Here is a 21,151-nt window from a genome sequence, read left to right as displayed (position 1 = left end):
TTCTTTCTTTTTTTTTTTTTTTTTTTTTCTGAGACAGAGTCTTGTTCTGTCGCCCAGGCTGGAGTGCAGTGGTGCAATCTTGGCTCACTGCAAGCTCCGCCTCCCAGATTCACGCCATTCTCATGCCTCAGCCTCTTGAGTAGCTGGGACTACAGGCGCCCGCCACCACGCCCAGCTAATTTTTTGTAATTTTTTAGTAGAGACGGGGTTTCACCGTGTTAGCCAGGATGGTCTCGATCTCCTGACCTCGTGATCTGCCCTCCTCAACCTCCCAAAGTGCTGGGATTACCTGGCCACATCATGATATCTTTCATGGTTGTCAGGAAAGGCAAGAGATGTTTGGAAAATGCTGATGTTCACAGATTTTTCTGTTATGAATTTTGCTGAGGTTGTCCTGACTTCTGCCCTTGAAATAGTACAGAGTCTGCCTTCCTTAAAGACCCAGGGATATGTCCACTTGCTCTAAGCCCAGCCTCACTTAGCCAACTGCTTTGCTTCCTTAGTCTTCTGAGGTTTGTTTTGTGTTTTTAATTGCAATGCATCAGATTATGACAGGACACGAGGAATGTGTGCAAATGCTGCTGGAACAAGAAGTGTCAATTCTCTGTAAAGATTCCAGAGGGAGGACGCCCTTGCACTATGCAGCTGCTCGTGGCCACGCCACGTGGCTGAGCGAGCTGCTCCAAATGGCTCTTTCTGAGGAGGACTGTTGTTTCAAAGATAACCAAGGCTACACGCCGCTGCACTGGGCTTGTTACAATGGTGAGTTGCTTATCATTTGACAGATTCCACTAGACTTCCTACCCCATGACCCCTGTGAGCTCAGTGGAGGTGACAGCCTTGTGTAATTCTGCAAACCGTGGCTTCTAATCTTTCTGCATCCAAGATATCTTTTTTGTGTATTTTGTTTGTTTGTTTTTTTAATAGTTCTCACCGCTCCACAGCTGCTGTGATGCCTTGAGTAAAAGTTCACTTTCCCCTTTTAGTTAATCATTAACACATAACCGTAATCAGAACTGATAAGCTTAAATGACCAGTTTTATTCAGAGTTTCTGATCTATGTAATATAACCAGGGATCCCACAAGAGATTAAAATAATAAAACTAAAACCACATATGTATATATAAAATTTAATAACCTGTCACGATTGATTACTAGTAGATGCATGATTCATCTTTTGGTATTTCTTTGTTATGTTTCATCTTCCCCATTCATTTTGTTGTACTTATTATTTGGGAGATTTTAAAATTTATATTTCACTTATTTTAATTTAAAAATGCATGCTAATTATACCAATTCCAACGTACAGAACTATCTGAAGTAAAATTGTTTCCATTTCTAAACCTACTTTCTAATGTAATTTTGTGTATCTCTTTCATAATTTTTTCTTTGAGAATATAAATAATTACAAATGAATGTGTATCTATTTTTTGAAACTGAAATTATAGAAAAAATAGCAAGCATTCTATAATTTTTTTCTTGGTGTTTAAAATTGTATTGCAGATATTCTTACAAGTCAATATACATCAATATGGATTGATCTTGTAATAGTTGTATATTATTTCATAGCAATATGTATACCAGAACTTATTATTTATTCAACCAGGTTTCTGTGGATTGACATGCAGATTTTTTTTTTCTTATTACAAACAATGCAGCAATGTGCATGTCCATATTATGGTACCATAAAATCTGTCAGATAAGTTTCCAGAAATAAAATTATTGAGTAAGGGGGCTTATATATTTTTTAATTTTAATAAATTATATTATTTTGCAAAAAGGATATCAAAATTCATTATTCCACCAAACATTTGTATAAAAGTTGGTGTTTTTCCTCACGCTTGCCAACCCAGAATGATATCACCCTTTTAAATTTTTGTCAATTTGAAGGCCAAAAAAGGTATCTTCTTGTTTCAGTTTGCATTTCACTATCTAATAGTACGCTGGCTATTTGTGTTTCCTCTTCTGGAAATTACTTTTTCCATCCTTTGTTCACTTTTTTCCTATTGAGCTATTTATCTTTTCTCGTATGCTTGTAGGAGCACCTTGTCTTAGTGATATGAATGTGATATGAATGAATGTTGAATGATATGAATGTCTTAGAAATATGAATATTTTTGTTCCTTGTTTAGGATGTTTTTTTCCAAGTAGAGATTATGAGCTTTTATGTACTTGAATCTATCAGATTTTTTATGGTTTCCAGGTTTCCAGTCTTTCTTCAAAAGGTCTCCTACCCCTAAGATTATATGGATATTTTCCCATATATTTTTTACTTTGCTTCTATAATTTTATTTTTACATTTTCAGTCAGTCAATTAAAATTTTAATTTAGAAACTATTAATAGTTCCACAAAAGGCATTTGTGTGTGTGTGTGTTCTAATTATATCAATTTAAGAATTCTTACTGTGTTTTCATCACAGTCCTCTTTTTTTCATTCATTCTGCCTCAGTAAGAGCCAAATTTTCTATTTCCTCAACTTGGTTTTGTTCCCTTCCTGCCACTGGAGGATAGTGATTTTTTTTTAACCTACTAATGGGTGGCCCCCATCTGCGTCAAGCTGTGGGAGCTCTCTGGCACTGGAGAACCTACAAGAGGAGAAGGATGCAGTGAGAGTGCTGATTAAAATGGCGGGCCACAAACCTGAGGCAAACCAGATCCTCTCCTCAGGGTTCAGGATGAGACGTGTCTGTGTTCCTAGGCCTCTCCAGGTACAGGCAGGGGAGGAGGAGCAGTCTTCTCCTAAGCCGTTCACACTTTCAGTGCAGCCTTTGTCCAGGACTGAGTTTCAAGCTCCCATCTTCCCAGACTCCTTTTTACTAGGCACTTTGAAATATTGAAAGGAGCTCAGTCATCTCCAGTCCTACCTGCACAGACTCTTAAACTAGGATTCATATAGTCCCCACTTAAGGAATGCTATGTGTGGATGCTACCCTAAGCTAGATCCTTTGGAAGAGTTGAGGTGTCTGAGACTATTTGAATGAGGGTTCCATGTAGTTAGTTGGAAGGCTAAATTATACAACTTGCCTGAAGCTGCCAGCTTTTTTTTTTTTTTTTCCCAGGGATATATAGAGTCTTACTCTGTCACCCAGGCTGGTGGCGTGATTTCGGTTCACCACAACCTTTGCTTCCTGGGTTCAAGCGATTCTCCTGCCTTAGCCTCCCAAGTAGCTGAGACTACAGACAGGCACCACCATGCAGGTCCTTTTTTTTTTTTTTTTTTTTTTTTGATATTGTTAGTAGAGATGGGGTTTCACCATATTAGCCAGGCTGGTGTTGAACTCCTGACCTGAAGTAATCCACCCGCCTCGACCTCTCAAAGTTCTGGGATTATAGGCATGAGCCACCATGCCCGACCACTGCCATTTTTTTTATATTTATTAATTCCTATGCTTTTTAATCTGTCTAAAAGCAATATTGCCTTTTCTCTTTTTAGGTACAAGAAAAGTTTGATTTGTAGTTTAATATTTCAAATTGTCCCAGCTACATCATTCTGAGGTAGATCATAAGGGAACTTTCACTAACTTAGCACTGAGTTCAACCAAGAAGAGGTTTCAGGACAATCTGTGTTCCAAAGCAAAATGGCAATGCCTTCCCACCTTATGATTGAGAACCACAGAGACTATTGTTGTTGTTGTTTTTTGTTTTAACCAGGTCTGTAATGAGAAAACGCTTAGTCAGGCTGGGGAACCATCACCCTTCTTCCTGGGAGACAATGCCATGTGGCAAGATCTGTCTTACAATTGTATAGAACGTCACAAACCACACTGAGGCTCTTTATTGAGTAAAGTTCTCACCATCTTGTGACATAGGTAGGGCAGGTATTCCTTGTCCAATTTTGAATATGTGAGAAACTGAGGCTCAGAGATCCCAAGTAAATTGCCTCAGATCACATAACAAGTAAGCTGACAGCTAGGACCTTACTTAACTCAAATTCAGTTGATTTGGAAACTACCTACCATTTTGTTGAAAATAATCTCACATATTCATTCATCTACTTATTTGAATAGTGCTTAGTGAATGCCCGTGATGTGCCAAGAACTGTTCTTGGGGTCAATTAAAACACATATAGTATTTTACAGTCAAAACCTTTTCACATGCGTTATCTCAAATACTGTTTTCTACTAATCAGTTTCACGTGTCCGTTAGAATGCATAACTGTAAGTGGAAGTATTTGTATGGGTGAAAGGTACATTTCCTCTTATAAATGTGGACAAATTGAAGCACGCCTATGTGAGGCATCTATCTTTCAAGAGCTGAGAGTAAAACAGAATATATTCTGCTTGCAAATGAGTCATCTTCTCTATCTCTCTTCACCAGACCATATGGCCTTCATTGTTTTATTTGTTCATTAAGTCTCAGAACACCTGTTAACATAGTTAATAACATTTTGGCATTTTGTTAATTTTATTTCTTGGAGAATGAATGTTCAGCCCATTCAGGAAAATTCATAAACCAAAAACTCAATACCTAATGAAAAAGCAGATTGGGTTGAACAAAATTTCTTTCTTGGAAACTCCCTAAATTATTTTTATTTCTTGCAGGTAATGAAAACTGTATAGAAGTACTTTTGGAGCAAAAATGTTTTCGTAAATTTATCGGTAATCCCTTTACTCCACTGCACTGTGCAATGTAAGTAGAAAAGATGAGAGTTAATGGTGTAGCTTTAATTATTTTAACTCCACATAGAAAAGTTGCTTTGAAGGGAAAAAAAGCTTTTAGATTACAGATAAGACTGAAATATTGCATTTTTGCTGCTAAAGACGAGTAGATCTGATAGCAAAATATTAAGGATTTTCCCGGAGCTTTTTATAGAGTGCCACAGTTCCAAAGTGGCACAGATGCCACCCTCGGGAAGTCTCGTGAAGGGGTAAAGTGAGAGGTGCGTTACCCATGTGAAGAACTCTTCAGGTATAACTCACATTTGTCTGCCAAATTCTAAAAATAAGTCAGCGTTGACAATAGTATGCCTACAGATGGTTAGAAAGACATTTCACACTAGGACAAATTTTCATATATTGAAATTCTTTATCTTTCATATGTTGTAAGCCCTTTTCTGATAAATTTAATTTTTGCTCCAGTCTCAATAGTGAGCCATTGTTTAGAGGATCCAGTGACTTTAAGTCAGACTTCCATAGTCAGCCTGGGAGTCTGTGTTCAACTGGGCTTCCACGGTTAGCCCGGGGGCCCAGGACCTGAGGACGCTTTGTCTTTACATTGTCTCTGGCCTTTATATGAAACTGAGTCATTTAATTGGAAAGATATTGGAGGCATAAAGTAGATCAATAAAGAAAGTATAAGTTAAAAAGAGTCAGAAAGATTTTATTTTGTTTATTGCTTTTTGTTTTTTGAGACGGAGTCTTGCTCTGTCGCCTAGGCTGGAGAGCAGTGGCACAATCTCGGCTCACTGCAACCTCCGCCTCCCAGATTCAAGCAATTCTCCTGCCTCAGCCTCCCGAGCAGCTGGGACTACAGGTGCGTGCCACCACACCTGGCTAATTTTTGTGGTTTTAGTAGGGACTGGGTTTCACCATATTGGCCAGGCTGGTTTCGAACTCCTGACCTCATGATCTGCCTGCCTCAGCCTCCCAAAGGTCAGAGAGATTTTAAATCTGAAGGAAGCATGTCTATTCCACTTTGATATCTCCAAAACGCCTAACGTGGTGTCTTGTATAAGTGCAATAAACTTCTACCTGGATATAGAGGTTCTGAAGTAATGCTAGGGGTTACAAAGTGTATGCCAATGAAACATATACCACAAATATTTACGTTCGATTTTTTTTAAATGCTTCGGATTGTCAAATATACAGTACATAGGAAGATGGGTTAGGAGGTGATATAATTTAAAAGAGTGAGATTGTTACATTAAAACCCATTTTCATTTTAGAATCAATGATCATGGGAATTGTGCATCATTGCTGCTTGGGGCCATAGATTCCAGTATCGTCAGTTGTAGAGATGACAAAGGCAGGTAAGTAATCTAAAACGGCATGCCTTTTATCTTGATGAATCTTAGCCTCTGCTTTGCAGTTGCAGAGTAGCCAAACATACATGTTTTTAATTGAAAGAATAATGGATAAGCATGGTTTTTAATATTACAGAGGGTGTATAATTAAAAGAAATTTCCCTGTAAGCCTGGAATCCCTAGCTTCTTCCACAGAGAAAGCTACTATACACTGTTATTTACAAATTTTATGTTCTCCTAAATATTTTTTATGCATATCTACAAACATATATACATATGTATGTATATATCCATATATTCTTTTTGTACATGGTAGCATTCTGTAACAATGCTCTACTTTTAGTATATCTTGGAGATCCTTCCATACCATGTTCTTTTTAAAGCTGCATATTATTTCATTGAATGGCTATGCTATAATTTGCTCATCCTGCCCTCCATTGAAGAATATTTAGGTCGTTTCCAATATTTTACTGTTTCAAAGTGTGATGTGGTGAACATTCTCATATATGTATCTGGGCCAGGCACCGTGGCTCACTCCTGTCATCCCAGCACTTTGGGAGGTCGAAGTGGGTGGATCACAAGGTCAGGAGATAGAGACCATCTTGGTTAACATGGTGAAACCCCGTCTCTACTAAAAATACAAAAAATCAGCCAGGCATGGTGGCACATGCCTGTAGTCCCAGCTACTCAGGAGGCTGAGGCAGGAGAATCACTTGAACCCGGGAGGCAGAGGTTGCAGTGAACTGAGATTGTGCCACTGCACTCCAGCCTGGGCGACAGAGTGAGACTCTGTCTCAAAAATAAATAAATAAATAAATAAAACATGTGTCTGTACACATAACCAAGTGTATCTGAGAGATAAAAACCTAGAATTGGATTTATTGGTTAAAGGGTTGATATTTTTTAATTTTGATAAATAATGCCAAATTATCCTTTAAAAGAAATTAAGCAACCACAATAGATGATGTGATGGACTTTTAAAATTTTTATTTAATCTGCCAATTACCTACAGACTTAAGCGTTAATTTTGAAAGTATCTATCTCAAAGATAAAAGTAGACTCACTGAAACTTAAGATTAAAGAGTCAGTAAAGACGCTAATTTCATTATCAGGGCCAACACACACCCCACTCCCACATCTAGGAGTTTCCAGTCCCGTACGTGATACTTCAGTGTCTACCCTGGATGACCTTTAGAGGGAGGGGGCCTGATCACTATGTCTATAAACTGAGAAGTTTTAAATCCTTAAGACAACACCATGTACATGTTTCTTGGGCAGTAACTAATGAGAATGAAGTTTAAAGGAAACTCAAGTGATACTTGTTTTAAATCTTTAGGACACCCCTTCATGCGGCAGCGTTTGCTGATCATGTGGAGTGCTTGCAGCTTCTTCTGAGTCACAGTGCTCCAGTGAACGCAGTAGACAATTCAGGGAAAACAGCACTGATGATGGCTGCTGAGAACGGGCAGGCAGGCGCTGTGGGTATGTGCTTGTTGTATGGACTTTGCCCTTATGCCCATCCAAAAACCAAAATAATATCAAATCAAGAAATCAGTTGTTCTCATAGTATATACATATGGAAAAAGGCCATTAGCAGTTTTACTTAGGTCACCTGATTCTACCTGCTCAGGCGTCTTCAGTTTCTTGTTTTTGATTCTTGGTGGACCTTGTCAAAGAGCCAGCCCTTCTGCAATGAAATCTCAACATTTAGAAACCAAGTATGACAACATAATCATTTTAACTGGAAATAATGAACTGTAAAAGCAGTTAAAATTAGTGCCTATTAACCTTGGATAGCACAAATATGAAAATAAATTACTCCCTTTTTTCTTTAAAAACATTAAATATGATTACGTGAACTGTACTAATTTAAATATGTTATTGTGTTTGTAGTGACTTCTTCAAAATGCATGTGATCAGCATCTCATCTAAGTAACCCTCTTTTGGGCTTTTTCTACAGATATTTTGGTGAACAGTGCCCAGGCTGATCTGACTGTAAAGGATAAGGACTTGAATACACCCTTACATTTGGCTTGTAGTAAAGTATGTAATTGAATTTAAAATATTATTACTTCATGTTGTAATAATAACAGTAATAACACCACTGAAATTCTACTGCAGAACTGTGTAGCATGGCTCTTAATTAAGAATGTACATCTTCCCAGGGTCTTGTCAACTGAAAGTGGAATTGAAGGATGAGAAGGAAAGGACAGACCCAATAACCCATTCGTGTTGATGAAGAAGCATATCTTCATCAACACAAATGATGAGAACATGCTTTTCATGGCATCTGCCACTTGCATTCTTGCTGTAGTCTGTCTGTCTTGATGCTGCCATTGTATCTGTCTCTCTGGTTGTTGTACCACATTTTGGTACCTACATAAAAGTTAGGACCTTAGTTAGGTGGCTTGCAAAGTATAAGCAGTTTTACTTGTTTTCATTTTGTTCCATTTGAAGACATTGTAGTAACACAGCCAAAAAATACACTAATGTGAAGCAAATAAACAGATCTATGTGTATTTCTACCCTCTCCTCTTTTTTCTGGTGTATAGTTCAATGCAGAAAAATGTTTTCTTGTTTTTTTGTTTTCAAATAGTGGTGTGTTCACATGTTGCTCAAGATTCCTTCTTCCATAAAAGATAAATTTTAGGCCGGGCACAGTGACTTATGCTTGTAATCCCAACACTTTGGGAGGCCGAGGCAGGTGGATCACCTGAGGTTGGGAGTTCGAGACCAGCCTGACCATAATGGAGAACCCCTGTCTCTACCAAAAATACAAAATTAGCCGGGTGTGGTGGTGCATGCCTGTAATCCCAGCTACTCAGGAGGCTGAGCCAGGAGAATCGTTTGAACCCGGGAGGCAGAAGTTGTGGTGAGCCAAGATCGCGCCATTGCACTCCAGACTGGGCAACAAGAGTGAAACTCCGTCTCAAAAAAAAAGAAAAGATAAATTATGTAAAATTACATATATATATATAATTTATCTTTTATGTCATACATACGATTTTACAAAATTTGGTTTTATTGCTGAATCGTATAATATTAATATCTTTTAAACATCATGTTTTATGGTATTTTAGATTTGTAGTATTTCAGCTTAGGAATGGGCCATCTTTTATTCAACCCATTTCCTATTATTAGACAAATAGCTTGTTTTCAATTATATGCTAGTACAAGTTCAGTATTTCTTACCTGAAATGGCTGGGACTAGAAGTGTTTCAGATTTAGGAATTTTTTGGATTTTGGAATATTTGTATTATACCTGTTGATTATCCCAAATCCAGAAATCTTAGTGTTATGTCAATATTCAAAAAGTTTTGGATTTTGTAGCATTTTTTGTTTCAGATTTTCGAATTTGGTATGCTCAACCTATATAAATAATGCTTATTGCAGAGGAATCTTTTATAAACAACCTTACTCATTACTTTAAGATAAATTCCTAAGTGTGGAATTATTGAGTCTAATGATATACTTTTTTTTTTTTTTTTTGAGACGGAGTCTCACTCTGTTGCCCAGGCTGGAATGCAGTGGTGCCATCTTGGCCCACTGCAACCTCCGCCTCCCAAGTTCAAGCGATTCTCCTGCCTCAGCAGCCCGAGTAGCTGGGACTACAGGCACGCGCCACCATGCCCGGCTAATTTTTATATTTTTTGTGAGAGACGGAGTTTCACCATGCTGGCCAGGCTGGTCTCGAACTCCTGACCTCATGATCTGCCCGCCTTGGCACCCCAAAGTGCTAGGATTACAAGCGTGAGCCACCGCACCCTGCCAGACCAACTTGCCCTCTTATGAGATCACAACAGTTTACCCTCCAACAGCAGTGCATCAGAATGAAACCTCCATGGACATTTCTAAAATTATATTTAACGGTCTCCCATATAAGGCATTATAGTATGACACCAGTTAGCACCCATGGCAGTGATTTATTTCAGTGTAGTTAAAATATTATCAGTGTTACCTATATGGTACCAGAAGTCTCAGACATTCCTTTCATTGCTTGCATTTTCTCACTTCATGCTCTGGGAAGCCCATGGGAACCACAAAAAGTGCTCAGCTTTATGAAGTTTATTTCAAGGTATAGTATTTTGGTGAATATAAGTGCAATGCTTTTCAAACTTTATCATGCAAATGAATCACCTAGGAGATCTGTGAAAAAACAGATTCTGATTTATTAGGTCTGGGGCAGAGCTTGAGATTCAGCAGTTCTAACTCCCAGTAATACTAATATGACTGCTCTGCAGGCCACATGTTTGTCAGCAAGGGCTTAGGAAGCCATGACCCCTTAAAAGGGTACCAGGCCTGAAATTGTGAAAGGGTCTCTGACTCATCAGTTGATTTTCAAAGATTATTAACCATCTATTTTCATAAGGTACAGAGAGAGATCTTCCACTGGTCGAGGAAGAAAAGAATGAGTTTTCCTGAAATAGGGTTTCTTCACAGTATAAGGCAATTAATGATGATGAATGATATGGATAATAGATGTAATGGGAATTCCAAGGATAAATGGATAATTGAAGTAGTAACTGATGTCTTGAAATAGGAGGTGGGACTTTTGATGTATGTTAAATGTTGTAGGATTCAGACAATATTCCGAATTCTATTCCCTACTTACCAGCTGGCCTAGCTAAACTAGCATCTGCTTTACCTCTCTGGGGATTAATTTTAAAATTTATCTTAGCAGCATTAATATTTTAGATCAGGCTTATGTTAACCAAGTTCTAATAGACCCTATTAGGACTCTTAGAGTGTCTGGAGCCCATTCGCTATTGAGAAGAAAAAAAAATTACTCAGAAAATAGCTCTATAGAATGTTGTTAGGCAGAGGAAATTAATTTTCTATTTAAATCATAATGAAGAAATTTCACAGTAACTTTTCTGTGTCTCTGTCCTGTATTTCTTATCATTCTTTTTCTTTATTAGGGTCATGAAAAATGTGCCTTGTTAATACTTGACAAGATACAAGACGAGAGCCTTATTAATGCAAAAAATAATGCACTGCAGACGTAAGTGTAACCACTAAAGTTGGACTTGAACCCAGGGTCATAGTCATTTATTCAATAAATATTAAGAGCCTGCTGTGTGCCAGACTAGCTCTGGGGGGCACAGTGGTGAAAGATGCAGACCTGGCTTCCCCTGCATGAAGGTGACAGTCACATACCTACAAGTGCTGACCAAGCTAGGCAGTTTTAGTTAGAATCCTTCTTTTGATATGTCTTCATAGAATTTTGTGAAGTCTGTGTTTTTCTTTGCTGATATTTCTGGGGTAATATTATAAATTTAGTGGGCTGTTAGAAAAATCTTATGGACTGACATATTTGGGGAAGCTATTTGTATTATGTATTAGCATTATGTATTCTGACTGGAAAATGACAGTTTTACAAATCAGGTTCCCAGAATACATTTGAAGAGTTTCTAAGCTATTTGTCTTGATTATATTTTAATATAATTCAGTGTAACCCTTGGTGTGAAAGATCTAAAAGCTGTTTCATTTTCTGCTTTAGGAAATTATTTATGCATTTGTTTTAAAGGCAAAGGAATTTTTTTCATTTAAGATTCTTAAGCAGGGCGTGGTGGCTCATGCCTGTAATCCCAACACTTTGGGAGGCCGAGGCAGGTGGATTACTTGAGGCCAGGAGTTCATGACCAGCCTGGCCAACATGGTGAAACCCCATCTCTACTAAAAAATACACCACCACCAAAAAAATTAGCTGGGTGTAATGGTGGGTGCCTGTAATCTCAGCTACTTGGGAGGCTGAGGCCAGAGAATCACTTGAGCCTGGGAGGCAGAGGTTGCACTGAGCTGAGACCGCGCCACTGTACTCCAGCCTGGGCAACAAGATCAAGACTCTGTCTCCAAACAAACAAACAAACAAAAAATTGGGTGTGGTGGCTCATGCCCGTAATCCTGGCACTTTGGGAGGCTCAGACAGGCAGATCACTTGGGCCCAGCAGTTTGAGACCAGCCTGGCCAACATGATAAAACCCCTTCTCTACAAAAAATAAAAAAATTAGCCAGCCACGGTGGTTTGCACCTGTAGTCCCAGCTACTCAGGAGACTGAGGCAGGAGAATCACTTGAGCCCAGCAGAAGGTCAAGGCTGCAATGAGCTGTGATCATGCCACTGCACTCCAGCCTGGGTGACAGAGTGAGACCCTGTCTCAAAAAAAAAAAAAAAGATTCTTAAGCAGTATATAAGCACAATATACTGAGTTTGACATAATTCTTTAAGGTATTATAAATTCAGTAAAACATTTGTGTGCATTTCGTAGTAACAAGGAGGGTTGAAATTATACATATATATGGGTGGCATTAATGCCAGTCATGTTATTGAACTGTGTGAAACAGTGATTCAAATGCTGTGTTAGAAATCAAGCAGTAAAGGGCCTTCTGCAAAATACAGCAAAGCTTGAGTTCTTCCTCTGTCTTCCTGTTTACTGTCATTGTTTGAGATTGTTTGAGATGCAGAATATTTGTAATATCTGCAGCAAGATCTGGGCCAAACATACAACAACAGTTGGACCATTAGCACCTGGAAAAGATCTGGGCAGCAATTTTTTTTTTTTTCTTAAGTAAAAACATCCATGTACTGTTTGCAGAGTCTAAGTACTTCCTTTTAGCGACATGGGCTAACCAGAATTCCACATTCTCCCCCAAGTATGTATCACAACTGATGCTCGGTCTTGTGTTTTTTAGACCCCTCCACGTTGCTGCACGCAATGGCTTGAAGGTGGTAGTTGAGGAGTTGCTGGCCAAAGGGGCCTGTGTACTTGCTGTAGATGAAAATGGTAAGTGGAAAAAGTGAACAGTGACTGCAGGTACTTTCCATAAGCTAGTCGAAGCCAGAGGAAAATGAGAAAGATAGGTGCTAGTTTAAAAAGCGGTTAAGAATTCTGTCCCCCTTGGAAGTCCCGTGTGTGAGAAATCAAGCAAGGATAACTGGTCCTGTCTGTCTTTTTGTAAATAACATAGTCTACCTGTAGCCCACCTAGTGCTGTCCATTTTGCATGCAATGCCAGCAGCTGGTCTCTAACTCCTCAGCACAGTGGTTAAAATATTTTAGACACACTAAAAGAGTTTCAGGTTGACACTCAAAATTTTAACTGCAGATGCTGAAGAGTTAGGGATTACACATGTCATTAGTGCATGCTCAAGGGCTCAAATGAAAACCTAGATTTTTGATTGTATTTAAGTTCATTCTGAGATCAAACTTTTTTTTTTCTTTAAGTACAGATCAGAACTCATATTCCAAGTATGGAAATTTGAGGAACAAGAGTAAAATTTCTTAATCAGTGTCTAGGCTTGAAGCTTCCCCCGATCTGCATAATGTTCCTTTCCTAATGAACTAATTCTTAACAGAAGCTTTCTACTCTGCTTCCTAAGACATTTTGAAAAGAATGGCTACTAGAATTGCACTAAGCTGCCATTTTAAGCACAACGCCTATTAACCTTGGGGAGCAAAAAAGGAACTTCTGGATATTTATGAATTCTGTAATTTTTAAAATGTGGCATTTAATTAAAGTATTATAATGTATTAATGTAACTCAATCAACTGCTTGTTACAGGTGTTGGGATTAGCAGCTCATGCCTGTTTCTCAGAAGTAAGCAGCCATACTGGCATCAGTAGCTAACTCTTATTAGTTTTGATTTTCCAGCCCCATTTATCCTAGCATGTACCCTGCTCTGTCCCCCACCTGACTCATCTAGGAAGTGCAGAAAGTTCCCTATTACTCCATCTCCTTGGTTTTCCTGCCTCACCTTCCCACACCCTCTTAACGCCACTGTAGACTTAGGGTCGGCCTGCAGAGGCCCACAGTTTTTCTCCAAAATGGTCAAAGAGAATAGAATAAATTAGTTTTGCTTTTCCTGGTGTAAATCTGCTGCACTGAAGGTTTGTTCAGCTGATAGTGACCTTAGGAACAAGAGCCCTGGGTTGGTGCATACCTGCATCCCAAAGGCCTGGGAACGTTTGGGCAATTTTATACAGCAGTACAACCACGATTCCTTTACTCATCACTGACTTTTGTGGAATGAAATGTTAAACTACCTGTTCATTTTTATTTGTGTTCATACCAGAAAAATGAATGATGTACTAAAGAGCAGGGTGGGGAGAGCAGGTCGAGTGATGATAAACAAAACAACAAACGTGAAGTTTTAGTGAGCTATTCCTCTGAATTACTGAGCAAGTGCCCTACTCACTGTGTAGTGGAAACTTTGACCAGCCGAGAAGGCAGCTAACCCTTTTCAGGCCAGTAGAATAAAGGTTGGATAAGGGAAATAATCAAGTCAAAGACTTAATCTACTTCCCCAAAGAACCTGTATTATGAGTTAAGACAGTTTTCTTATCTGGGCTGGACCCATTGAGTCTAAATGAGAATAACATGGTTCTAATTATGACAAGCATAGTAATTTTCTCACATCCATTACATTTTAGATTTGGGACTTTGGTTGGTGAGTGGCCATTTTTAAGTACTCTATTAGGCCAGGTGTGATGGCTCATGCCTATAATCCCAGGACTTTGGGAAGCCAAAGTGGGAGGATCGCTTGACCCCAGGAGTTTGAGAACAGCCTGGGAAACATAGCAAGACCTCGACTCAAATAAAAAATATTAAAAAAAAAAAAAATCAGCTGGGAGTAGTGGCACACACCTACAGTCCCAGCTATTCGGGAGGCTGAGGTGGGAGGATTGCTTGAGTCCGAAAGACAAGACTGTAGTGAGATCAAGGCCCATGCCACTACAATCCAGCCTGGGCAACAGAGTGAAACCCTATCAAAAAAAATGTTTTTGTTAAATTTCTCCTAAATGATTGTAAATTTTTAATCACAAACAACCAGTGCTTTCCTGTGTCTGATATACTGAAATGATTCCATTTTTCTAAAACCAGTTATTGGTGTCTACTTTCTATGAAACATATATAAAGTGACAAAACTTCATTACTCACTTTTGCAGTCATCTAATTTTCAATATCTTTTCTAATTGGACACACAATTACCTAACAATAGAAAGTCATTGTTCTCAGAATGAGAGTCCTTCTCAGGCCCAGGCCTGAGGCTCATGGTGTGTGTGTGCTGTCAGGCGGAAACATCTTCCTGATTGTCCTGTTGCTGTTTATTGTGAAATTGTGTCCCACACCCACCCCCTCATGTTTGTGTTCACTAAATGAAGGCTGGAATCCTGCCTAACATTGGATAATATCGTGCTTGTCGTAGTCATATGAGCTGAAAACAAAAATAAAAAGCCCTCCATAAAATGTCTCCCCTCCCTCCCCGTCTAGCCTCACCCCTAGCATGACTTGTGAGAAGTAACTCCTCCTTTTACCTGGCATGATTTCTAACTCAACATACATCTCCGCCTGTGAGGTCATCTGAGATGTACTGTGGAATGCTCGTGCCTCCTCTAGACTCCCCAGAACTAACCACTGCCTTGTCTGCATTTACGCCCAGGTCATACCCCGGCCCTGGCTTGCGCTCCTAACAAAGACGTGGCTGACTGCCTGGCCCTCATTTTGGCTACCATGATGCCTTTTTCTCCTTCCAGTACAATGACGGCTGTCAACTTCGTTTGTTTAAAAAAAGACAATTTGAGCAGGACGACCCTCTCCAATCTGGGTAGCATGGTTAGCCTGTGCAGTAACAACGTAGGCTCGGAGGATGGGTACAATGAAAATGATTCTGATTCGGAAACGTTTTGACTTTGGACTGTAGAAGCTTTCCTTTGATCACCTGTGTTGGAGGAAAGGAAAGAAGCTTGAATTCCAGGTTTATGTGTGTTCAAGTATTATTTGGGGCCTGGGCTTCCAGAAGCTAGTAGAGAAGGAATTAATCGAGGGCGGGCAGTGAGGCTGTTGGGTGGAACACTCACACAGATGGCCCCAGTTTTGTTTTGTTTCACATCTTCTTTAAGATACTTCTATGGAAGTCTACCTCTCATTTTAAGTAAAGAATAAAAGATGTATTTAATTCTTGTTCTTTGGGGATAATGCAACAGAGAGGCAGCTGTTCGCTATGAATAATTTTTCTTTTCATGTATTTAGCAGTGAATTCTCAGAAGTATATCAGTGTGACATTCATGTCCCCTGGGAGGGAAGGGAAGAGGCAGATAGGAAATGCCTCAAACCTCTTCTCACTTTGATGTTTACTTCCTCACTAGAAGCCAAAGGTAAAGGTGTTCATCTTTAGAAATAATGCCTGTAATAATCTTTTTAGAGAGTCCAACTATTTATATCCTCTCTATAGTAAGCATTTAAATATCCAGAACTTCTTTCTGAGGATCTCTGTTAAAGTTGCCAGATGAATTGAAAAATTGAACTTGCGTTTTTTGTTTAACACAGTGTTCTCTATAACAAGCCTGTGACTAATTTTCACTTAAGTGATTGAACCCAAATTTATCTAATAATATTTCAGGTGAAATTTACATTGCACCAAAACTTTGACACAATATGCAAAATTAATATGAAACTACCCTTTGTTAATTTACTCTTAAATCAAAATACTAACTTTTAAAAACCATGAGAATCATCAGCATTGTTCATCAGTAGTAAAATGAACTTCCAAGTCAAGGCCATGCCAAGTGAGTGAAAAGTGTGACTGCAAAAAGGAACAAAAAAAGTGAAAGCAGAAAGTAGAAGTGGGTGATTTAGCAAGTAAAGCCGATTGCCAGTTGCTTGATGATGAAATCAACATAGTGAATACTGTGTCTGCTCCCTCTGCCAAAGCTTCTAGGTCAAACGGACCCCGTTCCACACCTGGAACCGCTGTACAAAAAGAAGAATGAGACTCTTTAAAAATTATGCACATACACACGCACACATATATGTGTGCGTGTGTATATATGTGTGTGTGTGTGTAGTTCATCAGCCAGCTACACATGAGGACCAAAATGCTTCAGTCTAAAATGGAAGATATACATTTTTTTCCTTCAAAATGCAAGTGAGAACTGAAGTAGCTTTTTTATGGAGTTAAAATGTAATCTTTTTGTGTACCAGTCTTTGTTGTATTTTATATTTCTTATGACACAGATTTCTAGTTGACCACTTAACATTTGTAGCTGATGATGTGTTGACCATGGTTTTTTTTTTTTTTTTTTTTTTTTTTTGCCAAACTAGAGAAAATGTCCATATACTTTTGATGTAAATGTGTTTATATTTATTTGAAATGAAGCAATTAGTGAGGAACCATCCATTATTTGTTCTCTATTTTAATTGCTATGTATCTTATTTAGAATAACAAAAACAGAGAAAAAACACACTTGACCCTGGGCTAGCCAAAAGCCCAAGGGCCACACCCAGCATTTCCACTGCTAGGGTTTCCAGCTGACCCTCAGGTTCTTCCGCGCTGGTTAGAGAGGGCTACGCATCTTCTATTGCTCAGCCACAGTCCGTAAAGCTTAGAGCTTAGAAGACATTGCAGTCTGGATGCTCTTCTGCGAGATGAAAACTCAAATGTGTAGTGGATCATATACACAAAGGCAGCCCAAAGAAATATCTAGAAATTACCCTAAGTACACTGAAAAGCTCACATAGTCTCAGTAACCTGATGGGAAATGATGGCAGTATGTGGGCACATGTGCTAAAAGGAGACATAAAAATCACCAGCTCAAGTGCTATTTTCTACTTGAGGACGAGACAGAAAAGAAATGTGTCGAATTGGAGAAGTACTCTCTGACATTTTGTAATGAGTTCCATTTCCACCCTGGAAATTGTATTTTATAGTGTATGTGAGATATTTTTAAAATAATGTTCTATCGTATCTGGATCAAAGACAGATAACTGTATTATATTTTTCATCTAACTGTAAAACTTTAATCTTATTCTTCATATCCTGGATTTGATTAAAACTCCTGTTGGGTTCTTCACAAATGAGAGCTTGCTCAGAGGACTGATTGAACTGGTATTAATTTCCCTGAAAATTTCCCACACCACCACCACTGTTTTTTGAATTCTTGGCGTTGTGCTTCCCACCTTCTGTCCTTTTCGTTTGTTTAGAGAAGATGAATTTTTAAAAAGCAGAAAAATTGCTAATGAGCAATAATGACCTTCTCTTTACCAAAACACTGAAAATTAAGAGAGATTCAATGTTGAAGAAGCACAATATACTGCGGTGTCTTTTTCTAGAAGTGAATGGAAATCTTGCTCAGTTGGCATTTCAAGCAGGAAATGAAATGCTTGCTTTAATGGCAAAGCAGCGTTAACATTTTTCCTGTTGTGTAGCAGAGAGTACAAGAATCATTTCAGCAAAGCACTGACTCACCATGAGACGTTATCTCCATGGAGCTGCGTTTTGACTTTTCCCCACTCTCTTACTCATAGAAGGAGGACAAAGGAACGAAATGAAATCATGCTCACAATGAACTGTTCATTACATCAACTGATATCTCTCTCTCTCTCCCCCTCTTTCTCCCATACCCCAAGACTAAATTTTTTTTAAAGAAATGACTTTAAAAACTATCATTTCTGTATTTTAATTACATCCCTTAGAAATAAAATTATGTTTGCACCGTAGCTTTCTAAGGGGAAAAAAAAATGTGTTTTTAACTAAGTCTTAGTTGCTTAGTGCTTTTACTGAAGTGTGTTATTTTTAGACTGTATTTTAACCACAGCCACAAGGATCATGTTTCATTGCACTTACTTATTTGCCAGTGTCTGCCTGTCTTTGGTAAATGCATTACTATCTCCAAATTGCCTAAAATCTGCTATGATTCTACAGTAAATAGCTCAGGGTATTTCTATTTATCACTACTAAAAGGGCACCATAGTATGTTTTGGTACTTTAGGCAGTAAACACTGCTTGGTTTATCATTTTGTTATTACATTACAACAAGAACATCAAATGGATTTGCTGCACTAGTTATTCTTTGTACTGTTGAGCAACTTGGTGTGCTTATATGTTGTGTTGGTTGAAAAACTCATCCCTTTTTTTGTCTTGTAATATGAAGTTAGAGTGCCTTTTTATATTTGTATATTCTGGAAATGTTCCGTGGAATGTTTTGTATTTTTTCATTTGAGTGTTATCAGAGCAATATGATACCGGTGAGTTTTCATTTCAACCTTTCTTTGAATGTATAAAGTGTCTTTTTTCCTATTTCCCCTTGTACTTGCATTGAAATGAATATGAAAATGCTAAAGTTTTCTATAGGAATTGTTTGATTTTGCAGTGCTAAAATGCTTTCTTCTTACAAAACTGTAAACCATAGGTCAGTATTATAGGAGAAAAGCATTTTAAGATAGTGACAATCTGAGTGTTTGTATAAAATGTAATTCTATGCGTTTCTTATGTGATCTAAAAATTCAATGCAAATATCTTTTATTTGGTAGTTTTGTCTACATATTTTATGCTCTAGCATGTGCAATATATCTTTGTAAAGCACGATGATACAAATCTGGTGCCAGTGTTATATTTTGCATAACATATTTGTAACAGCATAAAATATTGTTTGATGATTTCAGTGGGATTTTGTCTATAATGTTTTCTTATGTAAATTGGAGTTGAATGACTGGTAAATGTCATGACTGTAAAAATGGAGAAAATGACTTTTAGTTCAGTGAATGACTTTGAACCAATCTGAATCTTCTCAAGCACAGTTTAATACTTTTGCAACTACTGAATGCTCTAATAACATAACGAAGTACTTAACTGTAATATACTATGGAAATGCATTCAGATGGTTATTTTTACAAATAAAAACGGTACACATATTGTTGCGATTTGTATTTTAATTTTTCCAATTTATGCTTTTTCTAAATTATGCTAATTTAAATCTTTGCACTCCCCCAAGCCAAACTAACTTTAAATTTGGGAACTAATCAAGATAAAAGTGTATCTCCAGATTCACAATTTATGTTTGTATTATCACAATTAGAGAAAAAATCCAAACATACATGCTTGTGTTTATTGTATGTATTTATGCTTCCAACTTTTTTCCATAAAGGATTTTGTTTTGTTTTGTTTTGTTTTGTTTCTGCTTTGTTGTCCAGGCTGATGGGCAGTGGTGAGATCTCAGCTCACTGCAGCCTCGACCTTCTGGGCTGAAGTAATCCTCCTACCTCAGCCTCCCAAGTAGCTGGGACGACAGGTGTGCACCACCATGCCTAGCTAATTTTGTTTTTTTATAGAGATGGGGTCTCACTATGTTGCCCAGGATGGTCCATAAAGGATTTGAGCTGGGTTATGACAAAAGATGTGGTAAACTACAAATAGAAAAATGAGAACAGAGAAAAAGAATACAAACCGATACAGGAACCATAAAATTTAAAACAGTATCTATGACTGAACTTGAGTTTGCTCTTAGCTTCCTTGCAGCCAAGGTAAGAGGAGAAACGTGATCAGTTATATAGTTCACATATATCAAAAAGGAAGTTTATTAGGTCCTCAAAATTGTGAAATCAACCATGCCTATCTTTGGTATTGTCACCATTACCCTTCAGGGACTTCAGAACAACACAAGAACCTCCATCTCTGCACTATCCTTAAAGATATCCATAGAATTTCTTTCTCCATCTATCTTACCATCCAAAATTTTTCATCTTGAGTAGTAACTTCAGGGACAGTCCCTGGAATCACTAAGGAACAAATTCCTAATGATGGAGTTTCCAGTTATTGACAAAGACATTTGGGGGTGGTGCCTGCCTGAGTTCCTCAAATCAAGTGTTACAGAATGTTAGCAGTTATTACAGTCCAGCCCAGTCACATCACCAGCTCTTTCAGGAAGAAACTGAATCCTAGAGAAGTTATACAACTTGAATTTTTGAAGATAGTGACCTGATGATACAACATCTGCCTCTAGATGTTCTCTCTTCCATGCCATCTTGCCATATAATGTTTTGTTTTTTTCGCCAGAAATGTTAAGGGAGGTTTTGTACTCAGCCCTGCCTCCCTCTCTATTCAGATACACAAATCTGGGTACTTTTCAGTCTTAAAGGCTGTAAAGCAGGAGTCACACCACAAGTGAATGCTTCCTGTTGTTTAGAGCAGACTGGGTATATTAGTTATCTATTGCTGTGTAACAAATTACCCCAAAACTTAGTGGCTTAAAACAACAAATGTTTCCTAACTCACAGTTTCTATGAGTCAGCTCTAGTTTAGCTGGGTCTTCTGTTCCAGGGTCTCTCACAGCCTGTAATCACGGTGTTAGCCTGGGAACGATCCATTTCTAAGTTGACTCATATGGTTGTTGGCAGGATTCTTCTTGTGGGTT

At 38.3% G+C, this 21,151-nt stretch overlaps 1 protein-coding gene across 1 annotated transcript in view; it reads left to right on the top strand.

Moving 5' to 3' along the window:
- The window catches only part of ANKRD44 (ankyrin repeat domain 44), a 319,327-nt gene extending 299,669 nt beyond the window's left edge, over positions 1 to 19,658 (top strand). Inside the window, exons 21-28 of the mRNA XM_025404975.1 lie at positions 546 to 762; positions 4,542 to 4,629; positions 5,885 to 5,968; positions 7,299 to 7,444; positions 7,923 to 8,005; positions 10,882 to 10,964; positions 12,655 to 12,746; positions 16,674 to 19,658. Coding sequence (XP_025260760.1) covers positions 546 to 762; positions 4,542 to 4,629; positions 5,885 to 5,968; positions 7,299 to 7,444; positions 7,923 to 8,005; positions 10,882 to 10,964; positions 12,655 to 12,746; positions 16,674 to 16,732 — 852 coding nt within the window. The 3' untranslated portion in view covers positions 16,733 to 19,658. The remainder of the gene's footprint in view (positions 1 to 545; positions 763 to 4,541; positions 4,630 to 5,884; positions 5,969 to 7,298; positions 7,445 to 7,922; positions 8,006 to 10,881; positions 10,965 to 12,654; positions 12,747 to 16,673) is intronic.
- Positions 19,659 to 21,151: the final 1,493 nt, after the last annotated feature.

The sequence above is a fragment of the Theropithecus gelada genome, chromosome 12 (genome assembly GCF_003255815.1).
Source record: "Theropithecus gelada isolate Dixy chromosome 12, Tgel_1.0, whole genome shotgun sequence".
Lineage (NCBI taxonomy): Eukaryota > Metazoa > Chordata > Mammalia > Primates > Cercopithecidae > Theropithecus > Theropithecus gelada.
This window is presented reverse-complemented; position numbering and strand designations above follow the sequence as displayed.